This window comes from Syngnathus typhle, linkage group LG6 (assembly GCF_033458585.1).
Source record: "Syngnathus typhle isolate RoL2023-S1 ecotype Sweden linkage group LG6, RoL_Styp_1.0, whole genome shotgun sequence".
Classification (NCBI taxonomy): Eukaryota; Metazoa; Chordata; class Actinopteri; order Syngnathiformes; family Syngnathidae; genus Syngnathus; species Syngnathus typhle.
Genome location: NC_083743.1, coordinates 14,955,378 through 14,975,378, shown reverse-complemented (window position 1 = coordinate 14,975,378; position 20,001 = coordinate 14,955,378). Strand labels below are relative to the sequence as shown.

Sequence of the window (20,001 nt, the reverse complement as noted above, 5' to 3'; positions counted from 1 at the left end):
GGGTGCGTACTATACATGGGGGCGCACAATACACGGAAAAAAACGGTATATTATAGTTATTTGATATATAGTTTATATATCGTTATATGGGCCTGTGGAATGATTTGAACTGCAACTGACGACGGCGCCGACGTCAGCGGCGCGCTGCACAAGCAGAAAGGATAAAGAATCCGATCAATGGATTCAATGATTTAGAGTGACACAAATGGTTTGATAAACTTATTATTTATGTTCTAGTTATTTGAATAACTGTTAATGTTAGGTCAGGCCCATTCTTAGCTCCTCGTTTGTGTTTGTCACGTTACAATACCGTATCGTTTAGCCTGTTTTTGCTGGTTCATGTCTGTACTTGGTGTTGGGTTTTGTCAAATAAACTTGCCCCAAAATGTGACTTAAACTCCGGTGCGACTTATATATGTTTTTCTCCTCTTTATTGTGCATTTTATGGCTGATGCGACTTGTACTCCGGAGCGACTTTTAGTCAGAAAAATACGGTACATAAAACGGCTGTTGTCAGGTTCATGTTATTGTTCCTCCACTGGGAACTTAACATGGTGAACCCCTCAAGGATCAAGGCTTGATCACGAGTGATCTTTACAGATAGCAAGATAGAAAATCTAAATCTGCCTGCAAAAAAAAACAAGAAAAGCAAGACTTTGTTGAGCACTCCCTGTCTCCCCTTGATGCACCGCACATGTGAAATGGCCAGGCGTTTCACAAAAATGTCCAGCTGTACGCTTGCAAAGTACTGTAAAGGGGAAAATGCACAGACGGGAAATTGCCGTGGGTCCTCGGGGAGAAGAAGGGTGAAAACATGAAAAGGGTACAAGACAAAACACCAGACTCACCCTCAGGGGAGACAAGGCGCGAGCACATTCTGTTGCAAATTTAAAAATAATGTCGACAAAATTGAGAAGACCACTTTAAAATGACATATCCGATTGAAGATATCACTGCGTAGAACTCCTGACAAATTAGTGCAAATCATTTTATCATTCCTTGTGATGGTTACAGTCATTTCAAATAAAGTGAATCTGTTTCCTGTGATGCTGGTCAACCTCATTGTGGTTCAAATTGAAAACATTTGAAATAATTCCATAATCAAATTGGTCCTGTTATAAAACGTTTGAAATGTTAATGTTAAAATGGTAAAACAAGGTTGTAGTGATATTGTAACAATGTTAACGGTCTTATAGGCGTAGAGATAATACTACTACTCTGGTAACAGCTAAAAACAGTAATTATCAAGTGGGCGTTGAGGCGAGTGCTACAGGTTAACATTTGCAGTCAACTCAACTACTTGGGAGCCTCACAATCTTTACGACACTCACTAATCTACAAATTTGTGGCTACCAGTGGCCCGTTTGTAGCTCATAAAACTTCTTGTCGGCATTCGCTCCACTCACAGTTTAGCTGAACTCGTGTTGCCATGTTTTATGATAATTTGCCCTTCAAGTTTACAATTATTTCCTTAGATGGAGTAGGCCAAGTTTGAAACTACACAAATTTAAGCTGTAATTCAACTATGTTGCGTTTAGGTTTTTGTATTTTGTCTGTATTTATTGCAGAATTGCATCCACAGAAGATGTCAGAATTTATCATCACTTACCGTACGCTTTGGCCTTCACTCATCTGAGTGCTGTTCTCAGTTAATTAAACATTTAATGTCAGAGACAACTGTATTATCATTATTATTATTTTTTTAGTGCTTAGGCCAGTACAATATCCTGCAAGACCTACTGCATGTTCTGTTTGATCTAGGTTAAATGTCATTAAGTGTCAGGAAAGTGTTGAATCTCAGGTAAAGAAAGACATGAAAGAATGATGTCTAGATAAAGATGCAATTTTTAACTACTTCATAATTCGACATCTGTTGTTTTGTTCTGGCGACTCATTTTTGACCTCCAGGTATTAGAGCAATTAAGCTCTAGTACAGGGGTGGCCAACCGGTCAGAGACTAAGAGCCACATTTTTTTACTGTGTACTGCAAAGAGCCACATCCTATCCCCCCCCCAAAGCGAAGTGAACACGCAGCGTTTGACGTCCCATTAACCACCCACGCCCCCCCCCGGAGCGAAGCGAACGTAAAAGAGCCGCATGAAACCCGGCAAAGAGCCGCATGCGGAACTGGTGCCTAAATAATTTGCTTCATATTTGGATGGAACATTGGTTTCATTCACATTCACATTTCCTATGTACATTTCTGAAAGAGCTTATTAAATATTGAGACACTTGAGGCATCGTTGCCTTTCTTGATGCTTTTTGATACAAACAACAAATGATTGTGTCAAATTTGATTTGGCCAAGCCAATGTGATAAAAACGACTGATCCTCGTTTCCTGTAAGTTTTATTCTTACATAAACATCCTGCTAATCAATAGGATAACACAAGTGCAGGCTTGATGAAGTGTCTCGAGGGAGGGGAACAAGGTGTCAGCGCCGAAGGGTTGAGCAGATGTTGAGTGGGAGGACTGAAGAGTAGCTGTTGACTTGTCAGTAAATGTTAAAGGGTCACTTCCTCTTGCTTGAACGCAGCAATTTACAGCACAAAGTGCTAATTTTCCCAGTTCAAAGCTTACTCATCCAAGATTATAGGTTCAGGTGCAGCTATTTCCAAACCGGGAAAACTGTGCAGTTGGTTAGGAAGCATCAGCAAAGGTATTCATCTGCACATCAAGTGTAGAAATTAATGCTATGTCAGGGTCCAATTGGACATAACTCCCTATTTTGTCCGGGAGTGATGTGAAATTAAAGCAAAACTGAAATCATCTTCTATGCAGTGTTAATTTGTGGTCAGGAAGTCTTTCTCAATGAATTTTTACAAATCTGACTGGATATGTATGAAGTGTTGCACATATTGACCAGAAAGGAACTACAAGCCCCTCTCTAATGGTCTTCAAGGTATTCCACAAAGAATGCCTTGAGAGAATTTAGTTGGACTGCATTCATAATAAATCATGATGTATTCTGACTAAAATCTTTGCTTTGTTTTAACATTTTATCATTACCGCAATTTTCGGACTATAAGTCGCACCAGCCATAAAATGCCCAAAAATGTGAAAAAAAACATATATAAATCGCTCCGGAGTATAAGTCGCATTTTGGGGGGCAATTTATTCGACAAAATCCAACACTAAGAACAGACATGAACGAGCAACAACAGGCTAAACCAGGGGTCACCAAACTACGGCCCGCGTTGTGTTATAAGGAAGGAACACAAGAACTTTAAGAGACTGCTCATATGTGTCAGAGACTTTGCTCTGACAACTGAGCTGAACTTTTATCTGTTAAATGGCACAACAGAAAGTCAATGTTCCATGGCTTTTTTTTTCTATGAAGAACCCAGAGAGAGTTATTTAATTATTATTTATTTCCTGTTTTTTCTGTGAAGAACTCAGAGAGGGTTATTTAGTTATTATTTATTTCATTAATAGTGTTATTTGTTTCCTGACTTTTTTTCTGTAAAGAACCTGGAAAGGGTTATTAAATAACCGTTATTTGGTTATGTGTGGCTTTCTGGAAAACAATAAAAAAATTTAAGCTCCCCTACGATCGTCACACTTTTTCTGTTACAAACTGACACCGGCCCCCCCATCAGAGAAGGGAAAAGTTATGTGGCCCTCACAGGAAAAAGTTTGGGGACCCCTGGGCTAAACGATACGGTATGCTAATGTGACAAACACAAACGAGGAGCTGAGAACGTGCCTGACGTAACATTCAGTTATTTAAAAAAAACTATGACATAAATAACACGTTTATAAAACATCTGTGTCACTCCAATTCATTAAATCATTGATCGTCCTTTGACAACAATGCCATGTGCCGCGCTGCAGTTCAAATTATTCCACAGGCCCATACAACGATATATAAACTATATTTTAAATAACTATCACATAAACAACAATATTATCAAACCATTTGTGTCACTCCAAATCATTAAATCCATCGATCAAATTTCTCGTCTTTTATCGATCGTCCTTTGTCCTGTGTGCCGCGCCGCAGTTCAAATTATTCCACAGGCCCATACAACGATATATAAACTATATTTTAAATAACTATCACATAAACAACAATATTATCAAACCATTTGTGTCACTCCAAATCATTAAATCCATCGATCAAATTTCTCGTCTTTTATCGATCGTCCTTTGTCCTGTGTGCCGCGCCGCAGTTCAAATTATTCCACAGGCCCATACAACGATATATAAACTATATTTTAAATAACTATCACATAAACAACAATATTATCAAACCATTTGTGTCACTCCAAATCATTAAATCCATCGATCAAATTTCTCGTCCTTTATGTCATCCTGGTGACAGAGGACATGTCCAGAGGATATTACTTTATCTGATTTTTACTCTCTATTTTTCATGTATTGAATATGTTCAAGATAAAGATATCAAAGCATGTGAAGTGATCAACTATACTAAAAATAACATGTGAAGTAGTCAACTATACTTGTAAGTAAGTGATGTGTTAATGATCAAGTAAAAGTTTGTGAAATAAAACATATAAGTCCCCCCCCCCCCCCCCCCCACCCCCAAACTATGAAAAACCCCGCGACTTATAGTCCAGAAATTACGGTACATAATGTACACATATGGATGTGGATTGTTGGCTCACTTTGGGTTCAAAGTATTAGAAAGCTAAAGTCATCAAATTGTACAATAGTTAAATGTGCTTTTTTTTTTCTTGAACAAAACCTTTTCCATCCAGTATCATGTGTATTTAAGTGGCAAATGTATATTGTACTTTTGTTGTTGATGAAATGTTAAATAGAATTGGAGTCAGATATCCAGTAATTTCTTACTTGAATACTACTCGCCACCACCAAAATCACTTCAAGATTCAAGATTCAAGAGTTTTTTATTCGCCATGTTTGAGCGTGCCAAACAAGGAATTTGACTTCGGTAGAAACACACCCTCTGTTCAACATTTAGGTGACTAACAACATTCAGGACATGTGAATAATGGCAAAAACAGTGTAGACAAATTCAAGAAGGTGTGAGGAGCAGGATGTTATTGCACAGTAATGTCTCTGAGACTCTATGAGTGGTGTGAGTTCATCAGAGCAACAGCCTGGGGGAAGAAGCTGTCTCTGTGTCTGCTGGTTTTGGCGTACCGAGCTCTATAACGCCGTCCGGAGGGGAGTAGTTCAAACAGACTGCAACCCGGGTGAGAAGGGTCTGTAGAGATGTTCCTTGCCCGATTCCTGGTCCTGGACAGGTACAAGTCTTGGATAGATGGGAGGTTGATTCCAATGATCTTTTCTGCAGTTCTGATTGTCCGTTGTAGTCTGTGCTTGTCTTGTTTGGAGGCCGATCCAAACCAGACAGTGATGGAGGTGCAGAGGACAGACTGGATGATGGCAGTGTAGAAGGTCTTCAGAAGCTCTCGCGGCAGGTTGAACTTCTTGAGCTGTCTCAGGAAGTACAGCCTCTGCTGGGCCTTCTTCCGGACAGAGTCTATGTGGCCGGTCCATTTCAGGTCCCGAGAGATTGTGGTTCCCAGGAACTTGAAGGTGTCTGTGGAAAGAATAGTATTACTGCGGATAGTGAGGGGTAAAAGTGGTGAAGGGTCTCGCCTGAAATCCACTGTCATCTCCACGGTCTTGAGCGGGTTCAGCTCCAGATGGTTTTGACTGCACCAGTGGACCAGCCGCTCCACCTCCTGTCTGTACGCAGTCTCATCACCGTCCTGGATCAGTCCGATGAGAGTGGTGTCGTCTGCATACTTCAGGAGCTTCACACGAGAGTGCACCCATTGGTTTTAGAAGTCAAATAGTCAGAGGCCAGATTTATACGGTCCGCAGGGTCCCCTGCTGGTGGATTGAAACACTATAGTGACAGCAGCTGTGCATAATGTCAGTGACTCTGACGTTGCACCCAGAGGAGAGAGCTGTTTGTGTTGTTGTGTTGATTGCGGTGTGAGTCCCATTAGCGTTATCCTCTATAAAAAAAAAAAAATGGTACTCGCAAATAATGATAATTGTCGTGCAAGGCAATGCATCATAACACAATGAGAAAATACCTTTGAAGCAGTGGCTGCTGTGGGTTTAAAGAAAGAAAAACTCCCAAAGCATTCTTAAAAGGAAAAGTTATGAGGCTGGATGCCAGTATACCTCCAAAGAGTAACTCTGGGAGGCAATTATTGCAACCTCAAATGAGATACAGGCAAAAATGATTTAGGAGTTTACAATTTTAATTAAAGGGAGAGTTGCGATATTGGAGAGTGTCTCCTATCTTAATGTGACGTGATAGCAAAAGATGCTTTTTTGGTTCATTAAATGAGCTCTATGGTATGGCATTCTTTACAACCTATTAGTTTTTTTAAACTGATATTTATAATTTGAAACTATTTGGAATTTGCTTCTTAATGTTGTTATCAAAGTGGTTTTGTTCAGTAAAATCCAGTTGCTTATATTATGTTGGTGGTTAATGGTTTCTTTTTTCTTAAGTACAGTGTTTCCCAACCAACTGATTTTAAATGCAATTATCTTGAAAACTACAGAGTGATATTGATCAGTTTAGGTGTTGAAAAATGTTCATTTTGGTACCAAGTTCAAAATTGATTGCCGTTTGGTGAGGTTTGTTTTTCAAAATTTGCAGACAATTTTGAAGTCTTGGATGTGCAAGCATATTCAAGGACACAAAATGACTTAATACTCCTTATAGGTGAATGGCATGGCTCAACCCAAAAACAGATTATCCGCCTGTGAAACGGTGACGAATAATTGTGATACCTGTACATTGGATGTTGAGGAGAATCAAGAAAAGCATAGAAAAGCAAAGTGTATGTGCACATATCATGTAACTTCCCGACCATGCTTCATCTTTCACGTTTAGTCAAAACTGGACACATAAAGCAAAAAAAACCCAAAAAACACAGGCAGAGTTCCCATAAGTCTTAACTACAACTCAGGTCTCCTGTGACATGTTGTCATCTTGCATAATGGCAATTGAACCTCCCAAGTTTTCCCTTTTTTGTTTAGGAGGTTCTACTTCAAATTGCGTAATCGGTTAAATAGGTTATACTGTATATAACCTTAATCTGATGTCCTTCCTTCACCACAGGAGAGACAGCGACTGGAGACAATCCTTAATCTTTGTGCTGAGTACAACAAAGGAGAAAGCACTAGCCCCGATCCACTCAGCTTTGGGAAGACGAGTTTTCCAGGAGGCTTTTCAGATGGCTCAGTGCAGGGGGCATCCATCGAAAGCATCCTGGGAGGAACTTCAACCTCAACCTCTTTGCGTCTGGCACAGAGACAGAGGGAGAGCGATGAGGAGAACCTAAAGGAGGAATGTAGTAGTACAGAAAGCACTCATCAGGAGGTGAGGACATCACCGGCTCCATGCGCAGCATCTGCGCTGCTCAATGGAGGCAAACAGGTCAGATGGAATGCTTCGTTCACGTATGCCCGGCATGCCGCAGCGCAACCCAGCATGTCCAAAAATTATCACTGGCGTCATTGAATCCGGAAGCTTATGATTAGTATATTTTACTGACTCTCATCAAAAGCCTAAGATTATTATTTATATCACAACAGCAGTTTTACACCGCATCGTAAAGCTACAAAATTACTGGCCGCATATGTAAAATCCAGGTTCTGTTCCCCAACTGTGTCTCTATTCATAAATATTTTTCAGTGGGTTTTATTATTTCCTTGATAACGGGGTTTTACTAAGCATATTATTCACGCTGTTTCCTAAGTATAATTTGACATTGTCCGCTGTGCCTGCAGCATGAGGACATGGCAAGTTCTGATCGAATGGAGCTGGGTTATCTGGAGGAGGAAAGAGTACGTGTTCTGTCAAGGCTTGATGAACTCAAAACCCGGCTGACGGAACTGGATCAACAATACCAAGAGTCCAAACAAGAGGTAAAGTCAAGTTAGCTCTAAAAGTAGATTATGCTACTATTTAACTCGAAATCTAATGTGTAAAAATACATTCTGTGTACAAAGACTCCCTGGCCAAAAGGACAATCCCCTGAGATGGATAGTTACTGTGATTAATTCTTACTCCACAAAGACAATCTTAATCAGAATACTATATTTACATTAGTGGGGGTGCATACAACATAATGATGCAAAGAACAGTGTAGCATTTGGTTCCCCTTTAAAAATAATTCCACTATTGATGTGACTAATAACACGACAACCTATAGAAAAATAGATTTTGTGTCTTCAACTATCCATCCATCCATTTTCTGAACCGCTTAGTCCCCACGGGGGGGCACAGGAGTGCTGGAGCCTATCCCAGCCGTCATCGGGCAGTATGTCTTCAACTAATTAAGTTAAAATAAACAATTGTAATAAAGTAGTCGTGCCAGGCAGCACACAATTATATAACTGGGATGTCACATTCTAACTCATGCTTAATGGGAGACAGCTCACATCTGATGCCCTTTAAAGTGCCATTTATCAAACCTAAATAAACGTTAGCTCTTGTGGTAGGCTATTTTGTAGCTATCGTATTTTCCGCCCTATAAGGCGCACCTAAAAACCTAAATTTTTATCAAAAGTCGTTTGAGAAACGCGATTGTTTACACTTTGCTGAGGCTCATGGGAGATTGCGAGCTGAGGCTCATGGGATTTTGCGGATGGCTAATGCTATAACGATAGCTGCTATACGCGCGAGGCTATTTCATGGCAAAATAGGCTGCTCTGAGTAAATCCACGGATCAATATGGAAGGGAAACATAGGTAAGTAGTACCAATGCGTTAGATCGAACTTTAGTCAGTTCCAATCATTTTATAGGAGATCGTTTGAGAAACGCGATTGTTTACAGAGGGCTCGTTGGTTATTGGCTAGTGGGTGCATACCGCAACCCTAGTCAACCTCAGTTTGTTGCAGTAAAGCTTCTATTTTATGCGCCTTATAGTCCGGTGCGCCTTATATATGGACAAAGTTTTAAAATGGGCCATTCATTGAAGGTGCGCCTTATAACCCGGTGCGCCTAATAGGGCGCAAAATACGGTACATCTTACAGCACAGGCTACATTATCGTCTGCAAGAAAGCGTCCACAGCATCATCAACATGTTCGGGCATTCTTTGTGGTGGTCAATGTTAGGCCCCAAATTATTCATTCTGTTGGCAGAGTAGCCATACAGCAGCAGGTACATGCGTGGAATCCAATCACAGCAAACTCGGTGGAATAAAATAAAGAAAGACGAGGAGGCCGATCAACTCCGTTGGACACCATTCACTGCGACTACTGCGGCGTTGGCTTGTAGGGACCCAACTGTGCAGCATGCAGGAAGGCTTTTTATTACACACGCCCACTTAACAGCTCTTCACAGGTGGTTCCAATCACAATAAATCAAGATGCTGTCATAAGAAAATAATACGATTTAAACATATGACAAAACATACAATAGAAAATGTATAATTGGGAGCATCTCTCAACACCCCCACTTGCTCTCACATTATAAACCTAAAGAAAAGAGTACCTTGACATTTTAGTCAGAAAACAAGTCCATTTTCCTTTAGTTAGACCCAAACATAAATCCAGCAAATTTTGCCAACTTAAATTTTGTTGCAGGCTTGGTCATATTAGCTGTAGGAGAAAATGTCTCCCCATAATCCACACCCATCTTCTGGCTATATCCCTTAGCAACATATCGGGCCTTGTACTTCTCAGATCCATCAACATCTGTTTTAATGGCATACACCCATCTACCCCCCACTGCTTTCTTGCCCTCTGGCAAATTGGTCAGGGTAAATGTGTTGTTTTCTTTAAGTGAATGCATTTCCTCATCCATGGCTTTAACCCACTCTTTTGCCTTATCTGAGGCTACAGCTCCTGAAAATGACACAGGTATGTTAAACATTACACGATAACAGTAATCAATGTTACTCTGGACTTGATCAGTCTCTTCATCATCAGACACATATTTGGACACATTACAATCTGTGTATCTGTCTGGCTGCCTTCTCTCTCTGGTAGGGTAACGGCTACCATCAGGCTCACGTTTGATCTCAGCTCTTTCTTGTTGTGGTTGGTGGTGGCTGACTTCCGGTTTTTGTTCTCCGAACACAAGATTTGGACTTCTTGGTTTGGTTTTTACAAAGTCATCATCCTCATCTGTGACATTAGTCTGTGTTTGTTGTTCTACACCTGATTTTGCCACAAACTTTACCAATCTGTGCTTTTGCACTTTCTTACTGACAGGGGAATACACAATGTATGCAGGACTGGTTTTATCATACCCAATAAAAACACATTTTTCACACCTTGGATCAAGCTTTCTCTTGTCTTGTTTATAGGCATAACACTCTGAACCAAACCTCTGCATCCTAGACAAATTTGGTCTTCTTCCTGTCAACATCTGAATGGCTGTCTGCCCTGTTCTTTTGTTAAAACACCTGTTCCGGATCACAGCAGCAGTTTGGACTGCATAGGTCCATAGTTGTTTTGGCAAACCACTATCAATGAGCATACACCTTGCCATGTCAAAAAGTGTTCGCCAATTGCGCTCAGCAGTACCATTTTGATGAGGAGAGTACGGTGCTGATGTCTGATGTTTAATCACGTTTTTAGTGAGCAAAGTCTGGTAATATTTACTTGTAAATTCAGTACCATTATCAGATCGGATACATTTTACTTTGCCATATGGGGCTACATCAGCCAGAAACCTTTCTGTAGCTTGAACAGTGTCACTTTTGTTCTTTAAGAAATACACAAAAACAGTGCTGGAAAAATCATCAGTAAATGAAACTGCATATCTGTAACCCTCTTTAGATTCTGGATGGATTGGCCCTGCCAAATCTGTGTGAACTAGTTCTAGAGGGGTCTTAGCCCTCACATCAGGATCTTTGTTCCTGGTTTGGAAAAACCTTCCTTTAGTACACACTTCACAATGTTGAGGTTTGCTTATTGACCCCTTAATTTTCATGCCATCAACAACATTTTGTAATTTCTGAATGTCTTTATAGTTGCAGTGTCCCAGTATCTCATGCCACGTCTGAATATCATGACATCCTTTACACTGATCATGATCACAATCATCATCATCATGTACTGTATGCAAATAATATAGTCTATCACGTACGTGGATGGGGAATTTCGTACCGTCTTGGTAGATGAGGACGTTCTTCTCCTCCTTGAAGACCACAGTGGCTCCCCTGGCCGTAGCTGCTTTCACGGATAGGATGTCTTGTGGGTAGGATGGGATGTACAGCGCCTGCCTCAGCGTTGTGTTCAGGTGTCTACCTGTGCTGTCGATCAGGCAGACTTCTGCATCACCTCGGCGCTCCGCGACGCCCTTGCACCGCGTGCCGTCCGCCAGCTCCACGCAGTGTGTCTCGGCCTGGAACCCGTCATCAAACCGCTTGAATTTTGCCAGGTCTGTGATGATGTGCGAGGTAGCCCCGCAGTCAACCATCAGGCCTCTCACGTCGACTCTTGCTGCCCCCTCGCTCACTCGGAAGAAGTACTCGTCTCGGTCCTGGTCTTCAGTCTCCCCGTGGACCCTCCGTGCGTCGTCCCGGTTGACGCGCTGCTTCCGCCTGCAGGTCGCGTCCCGGTGTGTGCTGCTCTTGCAATGACTGCACCACAGTTTACGCCGGCAGGCTCTGGCCATGTGGCCCTTCAGGCCGCACTTGAAGCACACCACCTCCGCGGCGCTCCTCTCGGCTCCTCTGTCAGTTGGTCTGTCAGGTCTCGCTCTCCTCTGCCGTACGTTCATCACGTTATCATCTGCTTCAGCCCGCATCTTCTCTGTGTCCTCGTAACTGCGCATCTTTGTTTTGAATTCAGAGAACTGCATCGTTTCATCACGTTGTGTGACATGGATTGCAAATGGTTTAAAGGACTCCGGCAGACCTTTTAACACCATTGCTACCAATAGTCCATCACTTAATGTCTCACCGGCATTTCTCAGCGCTGTGATTGCGGTCTCTGCCCGGATCACATACTCGGTCACACTTTCACTCTCAGACTTCTGTAGTGATGTCAGTTCTGTGTAGAGACTTATGATGCGTGGCTTGCCTTTGCCTTGATAGTAGTTTCTTAGGATCTGTAGGGCCCCTCGCCCGTCATCTGCAGCATCGCGCATCACCAGCGACAAACTTTTGTCATCCAAAAACTGAATGAGTTCTGCATACGCTTCCTCATTCTTTCCAGCGTCTTGCTGTAGTTCGTCTTCTTCCTTGGTTGTGGGCTCGTTTAAGATAACGTCTTTCAAATCCTGCAATCGCAGGTGGCCCAAAAACTTTGCCTCCCATAATTCGTAATTCTTTTCATCACCGTCGAACATTAACCGCGACCAGCGGCTAGCAAAACTGTTCCTCTCTGCAGCCCGTCCGCTCATGGTGCTCACAGCGTGCTATCATCACCAGTACGTCGGTGGGAACATGCGGTGTTGGATTTACCTGGGCCCATAACCTGTTGGCAGAGTAGCCATACAGCAGCAGGTACATGCGTGGAATCCAATCACAGCAAACTCGGTGGAATAAAATAAAGAAAGACGAGGAGGCCGATCAACTCCGTTGGACACCATTCACTGCGACTACTGCGGCGTTGGCTTGTAGGGACCCAACTGTGCAGCATGCAGGAAGGCTTTTTATTACACACGCCCACTTAACAGCTCTTCACAGGTGGTTCCAATCACAATAAATCAAGATGCTGTCATAAGAAAATAATACGATTTAAACATATGACAAAACATACAATAGAAAATGTATAATTGGGAGCATCTCTCAACACATTCTCTATATCAGGGGTCTCAAACTCCAGTCCTCGGGGACCGCATTCCTACATGTTTTCCAAGTTTCCCTCGTTAAACACACCTGATTCAAATGATCAGTTCATCCTCACGTTCTGCAGGAGCCTGATAATTGAATCAGGTGTGCTTTTTTTTGCATTGAAATAAGTTTGTGAGGAGTAATGTTCGGACATGACAGATCTTAGCTACTCTCATGTTTAAACTAGTTTGCATTATTTATATTTATAAGACAGGGTGACAGTACCAAAGACAGGAACAGAATGACAGTAACACATGCAATGATCCAACGGTGAGCGAGGGGCAGACAGGACTTAAATACAAAACACGTTACATCGATTGAGGTGACACAGGAAGAGAGGGGCGACGCGAACAGAAACTATGGCAACCTAGACACATAGCAAAACTGGGGACGAGACATGACAAATCTCCCCCGAAATAAAACTCACCTTTCTTCTTGTTTGTTGTCAATCGCGCATCGCATTCAGCCATCGTGCCCAACACACTTAGTCAAAAAAATCCATAATTGACGACACATCGTTTGATGCGATGGTGCAATCCTTGGTGTGTTATTGTCAAATATTGTTTGTTTTTAATCTCCATCGCGGACCGGACGTCATACGGAGGCCGCCATTACAGATGCGCAGAACGTATGCGCAAGACACGTCAGCTATATTAAGAGCAAGATATGTTTTCTTCCTATTAGTTTCAATTCACAGTTTAATTAGCAGTTTCAATCAGCAAATAACAAAATGTGTTTTACAGGTAATATTTTATTTCACAACACTTTGCCTTGTTCCTTTCGTCTCTGCTGTTCATTTCAAACACGCTCCATACGACCGCAATGCTCTTGTATCAGACGCTCGCTCGATCACCTGCTAGTTTGCTGTCTGTCACAATGTACCCTACACAAATCCGAAACATTTGTTGCGGCTCCGAGTCACGACGAGGGGCAAGTTTTAGTTTCCAAGGGTGTTTTTATTCCTCTTCAACGTCTCTCCCATACAGAGCCGCCTCTTTCTCGTGCGCGCACGGAGCGCGGTGGTGCGTTTACGGGCAGTCGGAGAAATCAACGCCAACAAAAAAAATTACATCCAGCCTAGTTAAGACCATACCAAAGACTATAAAAATGGGACCCATTGCCTCCCTGCGTGTGTGACGATCATTGGGACTTAAAAAAAAAAAAAAAAAAAAATTTAAAAAAAATCATAAAAATTGGGTGCGTATTATACATGGGTACAAGCTTTTTTCCAGCATCAGCATGCCATTCTTAGGGTGGGTACTATACATGGGGGCGCACTATACACGGAAAAAAACGGTAGACTTCACTTTGATGGTTATCAGATTTTGGATGGTTTTATATTCGGGCCAATACGATAATTTGCATATTCTGTGAAAAAAAACTAATTTTGTTACTTAATGTGACTTTGCACTCCTCTAGTCTGAGATGGAACGTGCCTTGCTGCAGGGAGAGAGACAGGCAGAACTCGACCAGATCGAGGTGGAGATGGACATCATCAGTCAGCTGCAGCGCAAGCTAGATGAGCTGGAAATTGCCATTCAGCAAGAGAAAGACAAGGTACAGATCATTTCGCGGAGATTATTTTATCTGCTGATAGGAAAGAGAAAGCACACACGCACAGTTTAACTTTGCTTTTCTAATAGCACATAAGACGACAGTTCCTGTTAGTTCATCACTGTATAAGATGTGGCAAGCATCTCTGAGTCTGAGCCTTGATAATTGTAAGATTTTGAAGGCATTCAAGAGATTGTGAAAATTTGCTTGCATGACCTTGAGATCGATCACTTCCCTGATTTTAACTCTGCTGCTTCATCTGTTAACACCTTCTAATCCCCCCCCCCCCCCCCGCTTCTTCAAATTCACTTGCTGATTGTCTGATCCACGTTTCTTTTTTTTTTTTTTTCATTTCTTACACGATAGACCTTGTCAGTCTACCCTTTGCTCTGTTACACAACTTTGTCGCTAATGGGGATCAGGAGGGCATTCTAGAAGCTGAAAGAAAAACATTTTCTTCTGCCCACGTGCCAGTTTTAACAGATGGAAGATCAAAAAGACATTTGGAAAACCCAAGTTTTTATTATTGTCAATTTCATGTTTACGTTTTTCTGTCGTATTTTGCAAGAATTGTAATACATCAAACTCACTTTCTGGATGAAAGTGATCCATTAAGAACAATTGGTCTACTGTTAACGCATTGAGTTCTTTATTTGCATGGCGTGAAATTTGAGCAGTGTGTCTTTCTCTCTCCCCCTCCCTCTTCCCATTTTTCTCTTTCTATTCCTCCATCAACCCCCTCTCCAACCGTCCATGCTCTGTGTGGTTGTGTGCACTGTCTTTCTAGGAGAGGGCTAATGTGGAGGCCGAGCGCCGGGCCCTACAGAGACTCCAGGAGGGCCATGCTGAGCTGAAGAACCAGTTGCATAACTGTCCCGAGTCCCTGCGCGAACAGTTGCAGGAACGGTTCAAAAGGGTGGGTCGTCAGTAGTAGAGCAGAAGTACTCCAGCAAAAGAGTTCAGTCAACAGCCCCCCAAGGGAACTCCATCCAAGACACAGCTTTTGAAAGTAGCAGAATTTTGTTAGACCAATACTAATCACCATACCTCAACCCTGCATAATATAGTATGGTGATTTAAAAGACAATACTAAATCAATTTTTACCAATTGAATTGTAGTCCCATTGAATCAAACTGAATTGAATCATTCTGCTATGAAATTCAATGGTCTTTCAGTCCTATTGCACATTGAGATATGGTTCAAATTGTCTCTTAGTAGAGAGATGTACACCTCTTTTTCCGACATACAAAATGCTTAGTTCCCAAAAAAGCCTGTAAATATTTGAAAGAAAAATCAGCGGTATAGTTTTCTTTAAAATTGTACAATTTATAAATAACTTTTGAGTACTTCAATTTATACTTTTTTTGTGTGTGCTTTTTCTGCATAATGTATTCATCCAACTATTTAATTTAATTATATTGTAAAATAGATCTTTACACGCTTGGCTCATCGCATTGCAGTAAACTCTGGTGTTGAAAATAGACAATCCCTAATTCTGGAACACGTTTTGCTGTCAGAGTTTATGATAGCAGACTTAGAGCAAATTGTCTCAAAGAGATGAGTAAAATGAAGCCCCCCCTCCCAAAAAAAAAAAAATATGACACAGCAGAGACACAAAATAAAAAATGAATGTTTGTTGTCAGAACCAAATACTGCACTTCCTTAACATGGTTGTCAAACATGTTTTTGTTTGCAATGGAATGCTTTGAGGTCAGTCTCGGTGAGTTTGGCTTCCAAGCAGTCTCCAATACAGCATGTTATAAAATGTTTTCTAAGAAGAAATGCATCAAAATAAATCTGAAAACAAATGAATACGAAAGCTAAAAATCTAAGAGAATAATTTGGCTTTGTAGTCTGACTGGTGAACTTTGAGGATAGTTGACAAAGTAACCCACCCCCAATTTTGACATATTCTTTTGAAAATGTCACGCTATTCTTTGTTAACATCAAAGCAACTGCCGAGGGCCTTGAAATTCACTCGTGATGAACCAATGTGTGTCTATGTGTCCAGCTCAGTGGCCTAGTGGTAGAGTGTCCGCCCTGAGACTAGAATAGAAGGTTGTGGGTTCAAACCCCGGCCGGGTCATACCAAAGACTATAAAAATGGGACCCATTGCCTCCCTGCTTGGCACTCAGCATTAAGGGTTGGAATTGGGGGGTTAGATCACCAACTGATTCCCGAGCGCGGCATCGCTGCTGCTCACTGCTTCCCTCTCCCCCAGGGGATGGATTAAAATCACATGGGGATGGGTTAAATGCAGAGGACAAATTTCACCACACCCAGGTGTGTGTGTGACGATCATTGGGACTTTAACTTTAAAGAAGTCAGGGTGGCACGTTTATAACGGTTTTGTGTAGCACATCATGCCTGTGAGATGGCATGACACCGACTTCAACTGATTTCCTTGCAGCATTACAACATGCAGTGTAGCTTAGTGATGCAGTCTGGCAGACACTGTGTATACAATAACAACTGTCTTCATAAGAAGTCCTTGTAGTGACCTTCACAGATATGTCAATCACAGTGGACATTTTCCCATTTAATGCCACGTCAACATGTTTCTGCAACTCCCAATATTGACAAAGAATCACACGAGCAGTTCCTGGTAATGTCAGCTCTTGCTAAGGTATGCTGGCAAAGTGGGGCTCGTGTGAATGGATGTGCTGCACTGCGTGTGTGGCTCTCATCTGCATTTCTTCCATTATTTGTCATGGCTGGCTTACTTATGTTAACCGCACACTAATCAATTAACATGGACGAAAACTAAAGATGTTTATTTATTCAAAGGGTAGGTCAACCCCAAAATCGTCCTCATAATATGTTCTATGCAGCCCAACCAGAAGAAACAGTTTTCTCAATAAGGTTTTGTTTGTTGACTATACGTAAATGAAAATCCACCTGTTTGTATCTATCACAGGGGGTGGCCATTTTGCCATTTGCTGTGATTTAAAATTATTTCACAAATGTTAGTTTAATTACATCTCTTTAAAACATACTGTCCAAATGTTGAAGTCAAAAGTATTTTGTTTTGCTCTTGGAAGCTAACTTGTGTAAAGATTACTTTAAACTGTCTTAGTGGTGATTATTCAACCCAACATGTCACGTGTTGCCATTCGTTAGGATGGAGAAGCTCTGGAAGCAGGAACCAAGAAGTTTGAAGATCTGGAGTTTCAACAACTTGAGAGAGAAAGCAGCTTGGAGGAGGAAAGGGAGACAATGAGCCAGCAGTTGCTACAGGAGAGAGCAGAGTACCACAGCAGTGTTGCCAAGAGGAAGGTATGGAAGCCTACAACACATTCTTTCATCTCATGAGGCCATGATTTATTGAAATAGTTAGCATTTCGTGTAATTAGTCACAAATAGTAGTATATCTGGTTGGATACATTTACTTACTTTTTCACTAAGTAGCGCAAATATTTAAGTTATTTCCTCTAGATTAAGATAGCTGGTCATGTCAAAATCATTGATGAAGAAGGGACATTATACAAGTACCGTATTTTCCGAACAATAAACCGCACCTGATTATGAGCTGCACCGGCTAAATTAGGGTCAATCAATCAATTTTTTCATATATGAACCGCACCAGACTATAAGCCGCAGGACTTTTAATGTTTAATTACCATTTGTAAGAGAATATACACACAGAGAATTGTCAGGAAAGGGATGTTTTTTTGGAGACGCATACCTTTTATTAACATAATGTTTGTGACAAAGATGAGGGAGCTCTGCAAACATACAAACATGTATACGTAAATCTCAGCGACGACCATAATCTACTTAATGTGCAGGGAGCACTAGCAACACACAAGTAATAATAAATAAAATCTGACCACTTACAGGGGTAAAGTTGGGAATGCGATACAAGCTACACGTAAAGCTCTGGAGAAGACATTACCCGGAAAAAAAAATCCTGAAAAGGGTGATGCAACAAGATGTCATCAACAATAGCCCAGGCCCCTCTAGTGGCCGGAAGGAATCTCTACAGGACACGCAGCAGCTCCATTTCTTTTGTTACGAGCCAAATGGACTGCCTTTAACTTAAAAGAGGCATCATATGCATTTCTTTTGTCCCCCATAATGAGGGTTTGTGTATAAAAAGTTCCTTTCTCCAGTAATATTCCTTTTGATCTCCTTCTGTCTCTTAGTGTCAATTGTGCTGCACTATTTGCCTGACGGACGAACATGCGATCAACACGCCACTCTTCTCCCCAGTGTGTCTGGTCACATATTCCTCCGACTAGCAAAGCGGTGCCGCACAACTGCCGTCCACAAACTTTTTACTAATGAGTGTATGAGTATTAGACGTCACAAAAATCACGAAAAAATTCACAGATACGTCACACTGGACTTCAAGCCGTAGGGCTCAAAACATGTGCAAAAAGTAGCGGCTTATAGTCCGGAAAATACTCTAGGTTACCAGTTGGCTTTTAAGTTTAGACTATACGCACACGCGTGCCACACATCAAACTTAGTGAGTACCAAATTGTCCATAACACCATGATGCTTAACATTATTTACTGGAATGTTTTAAACCCGTGGTTCCAAAACGTTTTTTTCAGCTATCCTTTTTTTTCTGTTTTTGCTTCAAACCACTTATTGTTGTGTTCGGATAGTGGATCAATCACTGAAAAATGGATAATCAGAAATTACATGTTAAGAGCACATATTCTGCACGTATGTACATATTAAATCCTCATTTGAATCAATTTTAAATTGTCATACATTTGGTTAGGAAGTGTTTAGTCCTATGTGGCAGCCCCCAGTGACACTGATGAAAAATTGTGGCCTCTTCTGCCATTTACGTTTCCCATCCATGCTTTCGACCATTCATATGTGTTACTAATTCTCGCCATGTGTGTGTTTTTTTTTTTTTTTTTTTTTTTTTTTTTTTTTAATTCCCAACAGAGTTCCATAGAATTGCATTAGACATGCCACGCTTGTCACTCACTTGTCTTACAATGATATTATTTTGTGCTTATTCAGGAGAAAGTGTCTGCTTTGGAAAATCAGGCCAACCAGTTGGGCCTCCAGGCATCTCAGGAATGTGAGCGTCTTGCCAAAGACAGGACCATCACACTGCAAATGCTCCAAAAGGTTCATGATTCAAATGCTGGCTAGTTGCAGTAATGTTAATTTAAGGATGCTACAGATCTGGCAAGAATACAGATTTGAATGCAGTTTATAAGACTTGTCTTTGTAATACAGGAGAAGGACAGGCATACTGCTTTGGAGCAGAGGTATCACAGTTTAACTGGAGGAAAGAGCTTCCCAAAGTCCCCTACAACCATGAGAGAAGTAAGATATAATACTGTTGTTACCCAATGAAAAGATACACTTCACACCCATAAACACAAGACAGCTTTGCTTGGGTGAATGGGTGCTGGATGATTGACTCTTGCATTTCTGTGATTTGTTACTGTGATTTTAAGTGCAGTCTTATTGTTGCCTGTTGATTTTTTTTTATTTAAAAAATTGACTTTTACCTTTTATTGTCTTAAAACAACAGTTGCACATACACCCCTCACTTCATCTAACGGAGGTTAGGTGCTTCCGCTCAGGTCCTCACTCTGCATCATTAATGTCCTGTTCACCGTATTACTCCCTTTGTGAACATAAACAATGACAACAACAACTTCCGTGCCTGACCAATAAAAAAATTCTCTCATGACCGCCTCTAGCTTTAACAGTGGC

The 20,001-nt window shown here is 41.3% G+C and overlaps 1 protein-coding gene across 11 annotated transcripts in view; it reads left to right on the top strand.

The window, feature by feature from the left end:
- Positions 1-20,001, top strand: part of phldb1b (pleckstrin homology-like domain, family B, member 1b) — a 122,731-nt gene that overhangs the window by 84,893 nt on the left and 17,837 nt on the right. For 8 of the 11 annotated variants that reach the window (XM_061281570.1, XM_061281575.1, XM_061281574.1 and 5 more), the window contains 7 exons: positions 7,078-7,395; positions 7,749-7,886; positions 14,174-14,311; positions 15,096-15,224; positions 17,431-17,586; positions 19,294-19,404; positions 19,516-19,605. In XM_061281570.1, coding sequence (XP_061137554.1) covers positions 7,078-7,395; positions 7,749-7,886; positions 14,174-14,311; positions 15,096-15,224; positions 17,431-17,586; positions 19,294-19,404; positions 19,516-19,605 — 1,080 coding nt within the window. The remainder of the gene's footprint in view (positions 1-7,077; positions 7,396-7,748; positions 7,887-14,173; positions 14,312-15,095; positions 15,225-17,430; positions 17,587-19,293; positions 19,405-19,515; positions 19,606-20,001) is intronic. The other 3 variants (XM_061281572.1, XM_061281578.1, XM_061281576.1) reach the window with 3 other exon arrangements.